The sequence below is a fragment of the Manduca sexta genome, chromosome 22 (genome assembly GCF_014839805.1).
Source record: "Manduca sexta isolate Smith_Timp_Sample1 chromosome 22, JHU_Msex_v1.0, whole genome shotgun sequence".
NCBI lineage: Eukaryota > Metazoa > Arthropoda > Insecta > Lepidoptera > Sphingidae > Manduca > Manduca sexta.
In genome coordinates, this window is record NC_051136.1 from 13,195,363 (window position 1) to 13,209,411 (window position 14,049).

Here is a 14,049-nt window from a genome sequence, read left to right on the forward strand (position 1 = left end):
ATTAATTAGGTTATAATTTCAGGAGTCAATGGTAATTTCTATTTTGCATAAAAGTATTGCCAAATAAACAATCATTTAACCATTCTAATAAATAACAGAATTAAATCATTCCGAAATAACTATTGTTATTAAAGATGAAATAAAGTCACAAGCAAAACCTTATCACAAAACCCAAGTCAATAAAACTGTTTATAAAGCAGGTAATGTTTGAGTCATTATGAAAAACAACATAAACGAAACATATGCGCTGCATACACGTGGTGATAAATACGTTAAAAAATAAACAAACTCACGAATACATACGTGAATTTAGCGACAGAACAACCGACCTGCGGCTCATACTATCAAGTACAAAGCAATCAACCTTAACACGACGCAAGTGTGGTCTCAGCAAGTCATTGTCAATTCGCTTGTCGCGGTCGCTGGTCGCAAATGTTTTTATAGTCTCTACGTGCATACATACGTTTGGTTGCTTCAGTTATGAAGCCAACGGACTTGGAAGATGTTCTCCAAAAATTCGCCATTTTTGGTAGATACCACAGGGAGTTATTATTATTTGTAGCGTTAGCATACGCTTCTAATGCCTTGTATTGTTCAAACTTTATCTTCGCTGCCGAGGAAGTGAAATATCGGTGAGTTTTATTTACTTTCCTCAACATCTTAATTAAGGTTTATGATCAGTTTTTGCGAGTGATTTCTGTTTCTTTAAAAATCTTATGGGAATCATTTAAAAATATTTGTATTTAACAGTTGCAATGTGAAAGGTTTTGTGGACCTTGGTTCGGTGTCACGGCTGTACATTATTTATTGTGAATGATTTATAAAATAACGACTACACCTAATCCATTTGTACGGACATTTATTGACTAATACCATCGATATAATATGTACTACGTACTAGATTTGGCGTCCCGAACATTCACTTTGTTCAACTGATTTGAACTGATATCCATTCAAACTGACTTTAGTATGGTCAATATTTACAGCTTGTGGTTGTGTAAGGAGTGGCGCTCATGATATAAGAACTCGAGTCTAAGTGTAAACTTGGATTAGAATAAAAAATATTAGTCAAATAAGTAAAATTATTTGTTGTTCAAGTGAATAAATTTATGTTATCACAGTGTCGTTTTGGTTGCCATTTTAGTTCAGGTTTTGAACAAATCGTTTATATGGATGTTCGTGTCTATAAAATATACGTCAATGACTAATATAATATTTTTAATACATCAATAAACATGTACTATTTTATCAGCGTTACTAGGCGTGTTAAACCAACCAATTTATGAGAGTATGTATGTATACTCAACTTGTGAATTGTAGGTGCATAATATATAGACCGACTTTTTTGAAGGAAAATCTTTTCCCGATACTATTTAACATACCTTCAAATTTAAACTTTGAATTCTCAGGTATGTTGTAGGTTTCTTCACGATGTTTTGGTTCGTCGTTAAAGCGAAGGATTATTTTATTGATAACTAATACATATAGCTTGAGAAAGTTTGAGGTGTGTGCATCGGGTTGTGAACTTGCAAACCTTTCGGCTGTTCGTTCCATTCCTAGTTAGGAACCTAGTTAGGTTACTGACACTAGATGCAGTAAAGCGTATCATATCCAACTTTAAATCGTTCCTACAATCATTCGGTTAAATGTTTTTATTATTATGTACATTGTTAAAAGTAACAAAAACACCTACGACTTTTTTATGTCTTTCCTTAGGTCGGTGGAATTTCCCGAAACACTGCTAGGTTTTAAATTTATTTTTATAAGGAGAATACAAATGTGAAATACCGTGAATTAATTTATATGATTCATCACTAAGTTATGATTTGTATTAGAGTAGAAAATTATTCTAATTTGAGTCCGGGACACGAAGGCTGTAAGGGTCCGCGCAGACGACGCGACATGTGTTTTAAACTCGCGCATACTCTAACTTTATAGCAATTTTCACATAGGTAGCTAGTGAAAGGCTGGTAGGTTAGCTAGGTTAGGGCTCATGTCCTCGCCGGTGAGGATCGCGACGCGTTATCCTCCATTTCCCCCTACCTGCCAGCCCAAGCTAGTTACTTTGATTTGTACCTTGTTTTCATTATAAATTTTATCCCTAATTTAAAATGTCCATAGTTATATAAGTAATTTTAATAGTTGTTTAGAAATAATAATAATTATTCTTATGCTTCGTTTTGACGTATCATAAGTGCAACTTTGTTCGCCTACGTGATAAATAAAGTATTTTATTTTATATTTATTTATGTTCTGAGATTAGTTACACCGACTGTACCACAATTACTGAGTGTGTGAAACACGTTTAAAAACGTCGTATGCTCCAACTCTTAGCGATGACCACAATGTAGCGACATTAAATAATATTATATTATGATGTTTATTTTTTTCTATGTGCATTTATTTTGAATGTATAGCTTTTAAAGGTATTATAAGCACGCTGTTCTGCTAGAAGTAGAGCCTGAAGTATTTTTCTCCGTATCATCCAGAATATTTATCAAAATTTTAATGCATTTTTTTTTCAGATGATGTTTTTTAATTATTGACATATCCTTTAAATTCCTCGAATAGCAGCTTGCCGATTTCACGATGAAATCCATAAAATGGATTTATTTCGATAACTACTATTATCGTAAATAAAAGCAACCATTTTTAATACCTAATTAATGCGAGTACCTAAAGAGTGTAAAATAATTTAAAAAATATCTTCCCATTTTTTATCTTAATTATACTCGATAGGTTTAGCAAGCCATAAAAAAGGCGTTGTTTACATGGGTATTATTGGTAGAATATGTACCATCTTTGAATATTTTCAAATAAAGCATTTTTATACATCTCTGAATTATACCAAAAACAAGGATAATACTGCTGTGCCTCGATGGCGTAGTTATAATGTAGGACACGTACGACTATGGCTGATGTCTCAGGTTCGAGTCTCAAGTTGGGAAAAGTCGCGAAAATGTCACTACATTGGTTTTTTCTGTTCAGTATCAGTTCGGAGTCTGGAAACATGCCCGGTAAAAGACAAAAGGCTTTTATTACTTGAGCCTAAATATAGCTGGCAAAATGCGGGTCTGTTACTCTACTTACTCCTGCAAAGGGAATAAGCGTGATGATATGCATGTAGGTGAAGTGAGTAGCTATATACAATAGGTAGATAGGTGCTATAGTAACCGCTCAGAGGCGCCTTCCTCCCTGCGCCTGCGCATTATTGGCACCGCCATTTTTAATGTCTAATGCTATACTATATTTTCAATTATATTCATATCACGTATCTGCAGTGCATATAACGACTGCGATATAATCACTTTCCCGTACACAGATAAAAAAATATGATGGTTATTAGAATGTATGTTTTTGGCTTGTCATTTTAATCTATAGTATAATATAAAGCTAATGAGTTTGTTTGTTTGAACACGCCAACCACTGTAACTACTACAAAATCATTCGCAAATAGGAAGCCATTTTATATCTTGCTACTTTGTATCACATCACACCGGGGCGACTCCGAGAAGCCTGTGGCCACGCTGGCCTAGTGCGGATTGGTAGACTTCACACACCTTCGAAATTCCTATAGAGAACTTCTCAGTTGTACAGGTTTCCTCACGATGTTTTCCTTCACCGTTAAAGCAAACGATAAATTCACAAAGAATACACACATGATTTTAGAAAAGTCAGAGGCGTGTGCCCTTGGGATATGAACCTGCGAACATTCGTCTTGGCAGTCCGTTCCACACCCAACTAGGCTATCGCCGCTTTTACATAGAACATAGCTACTTTACATTTGGAAAATGGTTTTTGGCATGACCAGAGTAGAAAGCAAACACTTCAATCCGTGCGAGTTTTTTATATTGCTACCAAATTATCATATTATTTATAGACAATGATATTATTTTAACAAAAGTTTTGACGAATAATACATGTGTTAATACTCTGCCATTTTTACTTGATAAGCGAACAAACAGACAAATGCTTTATATAATTTACTTATATCTTGTTTATCGATTTATGAGCATTCAATTAAATTTGATAAATAGTAGATTTATAAAATTATTATATTATAAAGTAATCATTGATATAAATCGATTTAGACAACGGCTAAGATATAGAGGAGTTCCATCTTTTGATAAAAAGCGAAGACGAATGTCCGCAGGTTTAAAACCCAAGGGCAGGAAACGTGGAAACCTGTATACTTGAGAATCCCTAAATATTTCGAGGGTGAAGAGCTATAAGGCCAGTGTGGGCCTGTGTTATTTATTATTATTATGTAACATCATAAATAAATTATAAGTTATTATTATTTTGCTACCTTTTTACCATATTATGTTTTAAAGAAGTTCTGACCTCACTCAATTTTGTTATTTATTTAATTTTATTTACTGTTAGTGCTCACCTAGCATACAAATTATAGAAAACCTAATTGTGTTTTATATTTAAATTGTTTCTGGTATCCCAAGGTACAGGCCTAGCCTAGTTTGGGTACCCCTGGCAAATATGTTAACTTTTGTTTTTATAATAAGTTTGTAATTTGTAACCATTGACATTGTAAACAAATTCTGTTATTTACAATAAAAAATTATTATTATTATATAAATACACCACACACCACATAGGCCTTAGCCTCAACCTTCGCAGTAATAGAGGAGGCCCGTGCCCAGCAGTAGGCAGTAGGCACTATATAATTCAAGACTGTTTTTTATTATTATTATTATACAATAAAAAGATTAGATACTAGTACATTACGCTCGCATAGTTGCAGTGAATGTCATAACTGGCTAAAAAAAGAACTTTGCCTACCTTTTCGGAGCTAAAGAATTGATGCGTGTGTGTGTTTTATTTTTTCAAGGACTGTGCTACTCAGCGATGGAGAACTGACATTAGACAAAGCAACAATAGACAATAATTATATCGTACGTTCCTCAGAAATCATTATGTCCAAGACGTGCCATTTGAATACAGACATCACTTGATACTTTATGATACTTCCAAACAAATTCACTACATTGTAACTATCAACACATTTTTATTTGCAATTATTAGTACAAAATACAAAAAAGATGTCTGCAAATCAAAGCCGGTGCATTATTATAAATTACTTACTACCTTTTGTTCGCAGCTTTGCCCGCGTGCAGGAGTTTTCCGGCATAAAAGTCCCGTTATATATTTTCCTGGGTTAGAAAGCCTATAACCTGTCCAGGTTCTTAAACTATCTCCATACCAAATTTCATATAAATCCGTTTAGTAAATTTTGAGAAAATCGATAACATACAGACAGAAAAGGGGACTTTGTTTAATAATATCTATAAGTTACGTTTTCTTTATGACGTCTGGCGCATAACAGTTTTTTTTTTTATAAAAAAAACGCTGTAATTTTTCTGTGATTAATTAATTGAATAAAATTTATTGATTAATTGAATAAATTTATTGATTAATTAATTCATTAAATAAAATTTATTTATTTAGGCTTCCGCCCGCGTGATGACGTTTTTTCGGGATAAATACTTTTCCGGGGATAAAAAGCGGCAACAAAACTTTTATCAAAAAATATACTCAGCTCTACAACATATTCGTACTAAAATATAAAATAATAAAAAAAATCAGAAACTTTGATTTATGGTGAAAATATTTGTTATATCTGGATGATTTTGGCACAATGTTAACAGGGGTAAAGATGAGTGATTTCTTTTATTAACGCAATGTTAAAATGACTATATAATATTAACAAAAGAACAAATGATACAATTTATAATTTGTATTTATATTGTTGCCAATCCACAGTCGGCAGTGGACTAAGCAGTAAAACTTCAACTCGTAGATTAGAGGTGACCCGTGCCGAACAGTGGAACTATAATATATAATACGTTGACATTACCATATTATGATTTGTTTTAATAAACTAATATCCGTAAAATAAAATCGCCTTAAATAAACTTAATAAAACATAGGTACGTAATATTTAAAAATTTAAAAAGTAACATTCAAAATAAAGACTGGTGACTATACTTAAAAAATAAATGCGCATATTATATAGTTATATGTGTTTTTGTTAATTATAAAGGTGTTTTTAAAACATTATACATAACTTTTGCATTTTATTTATAATTCCATTGCTTTAAAATGTAAACTTATTAATTAAAATTTATATCATAAAAACTTTAACCGATATTAACTTAGTTAGTAATTGCTAATGACGTTTGCAAATTAACAAATTTGTCTAATAAATTTTAAAGATTTGTAGTTTATAGCCAATGTTTTGTAGCCGCATAAATTAATATCATTTTTGTTTAAATAATTTATATTCGTGCAAATAAATGAAACAGCTGCGACGGTGTTCTGTTAAACACATTTTATTTATGTACGAATAATGTATGTATCTAAATAAGAAGCGTTAAAAAATTCAAGGAGTCACTATGTCAACACTCAATTTATGTGTATATATAAAAATACTATAAAGTCTGTAATTTTTTACGTATTTTGTAAACTGGTTGGATTTAAATATTGGTTTTATTTCATAACGAAACATCACTTCGCTTAATGAAAATTGGTACACAGGCAGACCAAGTCGTAAAAATATACTTAGGCTACCTTTTGTATTGTAAAAGTGCACAAAAGGCTTTTGCTTTATATTGTTTCGGTTCACACTCTTAAAACCAGTGAATATTTTTAACAAAACTTGTTATCGATATGTCATCACTTTAACATGTTTTTATTGATGCGAACATAGTATTAAAAGAATATTGTTTAAATAACAAAAAATAAACACATCACGCCTTAATCCTCTATATGGTCGGTTGAGGTGCAATGCATCCACTTTTGCCATCTATATTTTGTCCCATGATGTGATAGGGGGCGAGCCTATCGTCATATCGGGCACAAATTCCGGACCCTAGGGTTTTACGTAGCGGTAAACCAAAATCACTAAACCCTGGATGAACTGATTTGCTGAACCGAAACCCTGGTTTCGAACCTGGGAACTCAGAACGGTGACTACACAACGCAACACAACTACGCCACCGAGGCAGTCTAATATAGTTTTAGAGTATGTTATTATGCTAATGTTTAGCCTGCTCACAGTGACGATACACCGCGCTGTTTTCCTCAGCGCGTAGAGGTCATTTCCTGTCCTTTGCTATGATCCCATTATGATCCGCATTACAATCGACTTCCAATGTCATCAGATGACTCTAAATATGGATGTCGACATATGGGTCATAATAGTTTCCTAATTTGTGGTTACTACGTCGGATTTCACTAGTTACTTAGTTTTATTAGCACATATATATATAATCTGCTAAATATTAAATTTAACAGATGATTCTCAACTCTAAGTTCCAATCGATTAATTATATTTTCAGATGTGCGGACGAGAGTTTTGGAAACAACACGTGCAGTGCAGATTCCACATGCACAGAGTGGGTTTACGAAAATCCAAACACGTTTGTAGCCGAAGTATGTACTGTTTCCTATTTCAATCTAGCTTAAGATTTAGTTTAGTATAATAATATCAGCTCTGTATTATATCCTTGCCCACTGCTGAGCACGGGCCTCCTCTACTACTGAGAGGGATTAGGCCTTAGTCCACCACGCTGGCCTAGTGCGGATTGGTAGACTTCACACACCTTCGAAATTCCTACAGAGAACTTCTCAGATGTGCAGGTTTCCTCACGATGTTTTCCTTCACCGTTAAAGCGAACGATAAATTCACAAAGAATACACACATGATTTTAGAAAAGTCAGAGGTGTGTGCCCTTGGGATTTGAACCTGCGGACATTCGTCTCGGCAGTCCGTTCCACACCCAACTAGGCTATCGCCGCCGCTTAGTTTAGTATATAATCTATGTATTTTTAGAATTTATACGGATCTAGGATGAGGGGAAAAAATTCTTTGTGGAGGGATAAATTTTGTTTAATTTACCGGTATTTAGAGGCCAGGTTTAGTTCATTTCTCATCCTCTTCATAATTTCTTCCTTAAATACAGACGTAGACAATATTGTACAGCAGTCCGCACCCCTATTTTACTAGCTACGTAAAATTCCATGTAATAGGGGAGCGTGTTTATTACCATTTAATAAATATCTAAACTCAGTGCACACCGAGTAGAAAAACACAATAACAATGATCCAAAACTTTAGCGTGAAAATCGTACGTAACGCAAAACGCAACAACGCCACCGTACCAGTCATTTAAAATGAATACTTATGATTGCATGCTCTTACAGTTTGAGTTAGCGTGCCAGGAATGGAAACGAACCCTGGTCGGCACCATACGCAGCCTTGGGTATATGCTGGGGCTCCTCGTAATTGGTCCTCTATCAGATAGGTAGGCCATATTATTATAATATACAAATAGAAGTTAAATCAGAGGTGTGAACTGTTCAGAAAGCCACTATGCTGTACTAAGAATGTAGCCTCTGGCATGAAGACCGCAACATCATGTTAAACAGTATGCAAAGAACATCTGGGTTTCTATACTATGCATAGTCATTTCGGTCGTTCAGCTGCAAAAAATATTTGGATTGGATTGGATCTGGAGTAATTGTTCTTGTGTAAGGAAGTGCTGTGGCTGCTATTGGTTAGCATTTTAGTATCACATTATTTACTATCAGCTTTAGAAGGATGTTCTCGTTTCATCTGTATATAATATTATTTGTATTGTTAGACTTGGAAGAAAGAAGGCGCTCGTCCTGACTGGAGTTACGGGAGGAGTCCTTGGCGTGGCAAAGAGTTTCTCCCCGTGGTACTGGCTGTACATATTCCTTGAATTCATCGAGTCGGCTGTAGGCGACATCTGTTCACCTATTTTTGTACTCAGTAAGTATTTACCATTAATTAATATTAGTTTAAACATTCAGTTACCAATTCAATGAAATTTATATCCGATAATTAAAAAAAAACAATAAAAAAACAACTAATTTCACTTTAATGTTATTATTTAGTACACGAAGTATTGTTACAAAAATTTTGTGTAAAATGTTTAAAATGTATTTTTTTAATACCAGGTATAGAATTTGTCGCCACGAAGAAACGCGTTCCATACAGCATTCTATGCGGTTTGGGATACTGTTTAGGAGGCGTGCTTCTCCCATTAGCAGCATGGGGAATAGGCTACTGGCGAAATGTTTTAAGAGTCATCTATGCACCAGCTCTGCTGTTCCTTTTGTATATTTACGTAATAGATGAAAGCCCTCGATGGCTTCTCACGAAAGGAAAAAAAGAGAAGGCAATAGAAATCCTTCAGAAAGCAGCAGATAAGAACAAATTAGAAATAAACAAAGGAGTTCTAGAAAACCTCTATTGCGAAGAAGATAAAGGAATCGGTTTTATAAATCTGCTGAAAATAACATTTGGATCGAGGACTTTATTGTGTAGGTGCTTAATATGCATAGTATGGTGGAGTAGTTCCACCTTCGTGAACTATGGTATGATGATCAATTCTGTGTCTTTGCAAGGAAACAAATACATTAACTACGCACTGCTATCGCTCGTTGATGTGCCAGCATGTTTCATAGTGATGTACATACTGATCTATTTCAAAAGGAAAATTCCTCTCATTGTCAGTTTTATTTTGGGAGCAATTCTGTGTTTGGTGCAGCCATTCTTGCCAGATTGTAAGTACTAACTGCCTAGTAAATTATTTTTGTATCCAGTCGTTGAAAGATTTTTGCCTGATTATCTAAGGATGGAAGTTCTAGGAACAGGATAACTAAAATGCGAGCCAAGATACAAATACTACTTTTTTACATGCTATAGTAGGTTATAAACCAAATTTTTTAATTCTTTCAAGAAAGATAGATAATACCTAGATGTTTGCAAATAACATATTTCCAATTCAACTCTTTTTTCATCAGTAACCCGATAATCCGTCTTACAGATCTAGCGTGGCTCTCCGTTGTGGTCTACATGTTGGGGAAGCTGATGTCTTCCATATACTTCAACATCACGTATATTTACACGTCCGAGTTATTCCCGACATATACAAGAAACTCTATGCACGCGCTGTGCTCCTCTTTAGGGAGAATAGGATCTATATTAGCGCCGCAGACTCCGTTATTGGTAACGATATTTATCTTTTATAACAGTTTAATGTACATGTAACATATTTGGATACAACTTTAGAATTAAGAGAAAAACTAAAGGAAAATAAACATCTACCCAATTTCAAATTGCATCGCAGTTTTCTCGTTTATGTTTTAGTTATTAACAATCTATTTTTTTTCTATTGTTCTTCTTTCTATATCATCGACCGTTGCAAACTTAGCTCTAAGAACATATTTTACATAAACGTGATTCTGAAAATTCCAGATGGTCTACTGGACTGGTCTTCCTGCACTGGTCTTCGGCGCCGCAGCGTTAGTGGGAGGAGCTGTCACCTTCCTAGTACCTGAAACAGGAAACGAACCGTTACCAGATACAGTGAAAGAAGCCGAAATTGTGGGCCAGAGTGGAAAAAAGATGGCCGATCAATCTTGATGAAGAGAGAGAAGGCTGTGAATGAACAACGATATTGTACCGTTTTACTTCCAAATATACAGGGATATTTTTGTAGCAATAAAATTTTTACACTTTTTGTTATAAGTGTTACTAATTGTTATTAAGAGTAGATATGTTATAAAAAGTACCTGTCTAAATGAGCACATAAAAAATTATGCCCGTCTCTCGTCAAGTAAAATTGAACTATAATATTCGTTGAAGTATATAGGTATTTAATATAATAATAATTATGCGATAAGGATTTATATACTTTAACGAAGTACTGCAATATTTGGTAATAAATATTTAAAGCAAGAGAATTGGGAAATTAGCGAAAAAATGTCACGTAGGTGTAACAGACCTCTGTCAGTATGATGCTCTAGGTAGGAAATTTATCGACTATATCTTTCTAAAGACAGTATACTGCGGAGTGCTGTATCTTTTTATATTGTGTTTTATATACTTTCGAGTACTATATTCTACAGTTACTACATTTAAATACTTAATATAAGAATATGTGGAATTATTTTAATTTCGTCACGTAACAAGGTTAAAATAAATAAATTATTCAATTATTCTAATTCTTTTTATACTCCAGTAACTATTTTGTGAGTCTGTTATCATTGTGGAACTAATTATATAATTTATATCATGAATAACAATATATTTTATTACTATAACCTTGACAAAAAATAATAAAGAAGCATTTTGCTGTACATTATTTGCTACTATAATACAACTAATAGAACTACGAAATCATCTTTATGCTCCTTCTCTAAGTTAGCCTCAAGCCATTTGAGCCAGGATCAAGAATGTATTCTACGTGGTTTAGGTATTTTACAATTTTCAGCAAACATTATAAAATTATGGATGTGGAAGAAGTAAAAATTGTGTGTCAAGAAAGTAGCATGTGGCGCTCAATATCTGCCTACCTCTATGGGAAAGGGCGTGAGTATATGCATGAATAGTAAAATAAAATTACGCTCGACCACCTTAATGTTTTATACAAGGCGCTTGCGCGTAGTCAATAACCAAACTTCAACTAACGACTAAAGTAGACAAGAGAAGTCATATACTCACATGGTATACCTTTGTAGCGACACATGTATTAATTGAACTTACTAATGAATAAAGAAGAAAGAAAATCATGTTAATGTATGAGGAAGCCTATTGAATTTCTAAAAAATGCAGATCTTCATTATTAAATTATAGACAGTCTCCTAAAATAGTTTTCTTGTCGATATAGTAATTAAGGTAGGTGGCCTTATTATTTCATCTCAAAAATCTGGCCTGTATATGACCGTGTGTAAGATGTTGTTGTGATGAGTATTTGGTCGTTTAAATATAATCAAATCTGAACAGTACTGATGGATTATTAGAGAAATAACTCTGGATTGAAATAATATGAGTAGATTTTATTGAGAACAGTAATGAGTAGACAACGATCAAAGAGAAGTATACAATACTTATTTTTAAGCGGCATAATGCCAGTGCTAATATAGCTCACGTTGGTTGTTATTGTTTGGTTTATACTCTTTGTTACTATACAGTTTCAACAAGTACCTAAATATGCTTATACTCGTATACAATAGAAGTCCTGTTACACGTCATATTTTTTAAGCATATGTAGCTATGTGCTACTCTTTACCGAGTAAAATATTATTATGAGATTATAAGTATATCTATCGCCTAGCTTTACACAATATTATAAAACTTGGTTTGTGTTGTCACTTTTTAGTTTTATTATTTTTTATTCTATTTTATTTGAAATGTACATACCGTTTTAAAATGAATTGTAATTAAATGATGCTCCTTTTAATATGTTGTTATAAATATAAATGCGATAGTAAAGTTATATAATTGTTAATTAAAAGCAAGTGTCTATGTTCTTGACAAGCTTTATCAATAAATAAATCATTTACCAGCGTTACATAAATGGTCATTCATTGAGCACCAAATAGCCCAAGATCATCATAAATTGCCATTACAGTAATTACCCAGACGATCTGGAGACAATTGCGATGCAATACGTTGGTAATTGCGCGACCATCTTCAGTTGTAACCTGGCCAAATGCGAGTGTGTCGCCGAGTAATTTTCAATTTGGCGTGGCGTGCACCTGCGGCTCGTCCTCCAATATTAATCCCAAAGCGATGCCAACCGTGCTCTATACACGGGGAGATCAACACGTTCCTAATAACTACATGAAATTAAAATTAAAATTTACCTACACAAATGGGGATTGTGGGAGTCACCACAATGCGACTGCAGAGCACCTGATCAAACCCTTTCCCATGTGGTGAATGAATGTCCGCTTCGCTGTTTTCCTGGCGGTATAGCTGAGGTTCACGAGCTCACGCCTGCCGCTAACTGGTTGAGACAACTAGACCTAGAAATTTGATCCATGCAGGATAATAAACCATACGCAATGATGATGATCACATGAAACTGATTTTATCGCGTTTTAATAAACTTTCATCGCCTAAGGGGTAGTCAGAGCATCCACTTTTCGTTTATGTGTTCCGTCACATGATATGATAAGCAGCGAGCCTATCGCTATATCATGGACAAATAAATACAAACTGCGGGGTTGTGCTGAGTAGAAAAACTCAATATCACTTTGCGTGACCCTGAATTTGAACCCCCTATACAATAAAAAAAAATCTCAGCACGATGTCGCATTAAGTACGCAACACAATTATGCCACTGAGGCAGTCGGATACAAAAAGTTAAATAAAATAATTATTTTTAGAAATAATGCTATCAAAATGGCAAATAAAACTATCTTGTAAGTACGGTTACACAAAGATTATAATTGTTTGTAAAAGTATTATTTCTTTAGTTTATCATTTACTTTTTTAAATGCTGATTGTTTCAAGCGGGTTGTAAAAGAGAATGCATGTGTGCTCTTAACATTTTTTTAAGAACTTAAAATAAATAACAAAACCTTTTGTTGTAGTAAACTTGTACTCCAGATTACACTTTTAAGATTAATTGTCACCGTCTTACCGCTATTTTCTATTCCATTCGCATTTTTCGATGTATTTCAAAAATGGACCAGTCAGAACAAAGTATTTTGACATGCTTACAAATGACTTGTTTTGATTAGTTCTTTCTTCGAATCGGATACAAGCGAATGCAAAAATCCTATCTCCGGCAATATCCTGATATATTATAAAACAAAGTCTCCCGGCGCGTCTGTTTCAAGGTGACTAACTCCAAAATTACCGAATGGGTTTCGAAGAAATTTAGCATAGAAATAGTTTAACACCAAATGAAAATAGTTAAAGTATTACATAGGCTACTTGCTATCCCGGGAAAATATATAGCTGGGCTTCTTCCCATTAAAACTGATTCACGCTGGCGAGACCCCGAGCAAAAGCTGGTGTATAATACAGTCAAATCATCCATAATAAAAAATAAAACAAACAAACACACTTCACGGATTTATCCCCGAAGGGATACGCAGAAGCACAGCCCGGGCACCCACTTTTCGCCAAATGTGTTCCGTTCCATGATGAGATAGGGGGCGAGCCTATCGCCTTATCGGGTACGAATTCCAGGCTCCAGGCTGATACTAA

General features: G+C 34.1%; 1 protein-coding gene across 1 annotated transcript; it reads left to right on the plus strand.

Moving 5' to 3' along the window:
- Positions 1–377: 377 nt before the first annotated feature.
- Positions 378–11,129, plus strand: LOC115442010 (solute carrier family 22 member 3). The gene is made up of 7 exons (XM_030166958.2): positions 378–632; positions 7,356–7,449; positions 8,220–8,320; positions 8,660–8,811; positions 9,000–9,608; positions 9,872–10,053; positions 10,303–11,129. Exons 1-7 carry the CDS (start codon positions 481–483, stop codon positions 10,468–10,470), a joined length of 1,458 nt encoding a protein of 485 aa, XP_030022818.2. The 5' UTR covers positions 378–480; the 3' UTR covers positions 10,471–11,129.
- The last annotated feature ends 2,920 nt before the right edge of the window (positions 11,130–14,049 follow it).

Excerpts from the sequence above, each read along its gene's own strand:
- LOC115442010 (XM_030166958.2), top strand. The coding sequence starts at position 481 with ATGAAGCCAACGGACTTGGAAGATGTTCTCCAAAAATTCGCCATTTTT. Across the intron at positions 7,450-8,219 it reads CAAACACGTTTGTAGCCGAA|TTTGAGTTAGCGTGCCAGGA; the intron begins GTATGTACTGTT and ends ATGCTCTTACAG. Across the intron at positions 8,321-8,659 it reads ATTGGTCCTCTATCAGATAG|ACTTGGAAGAAAGAAGGCGC; the intron begins GTAGGCCATATT and ends TTGTATTGTTAG.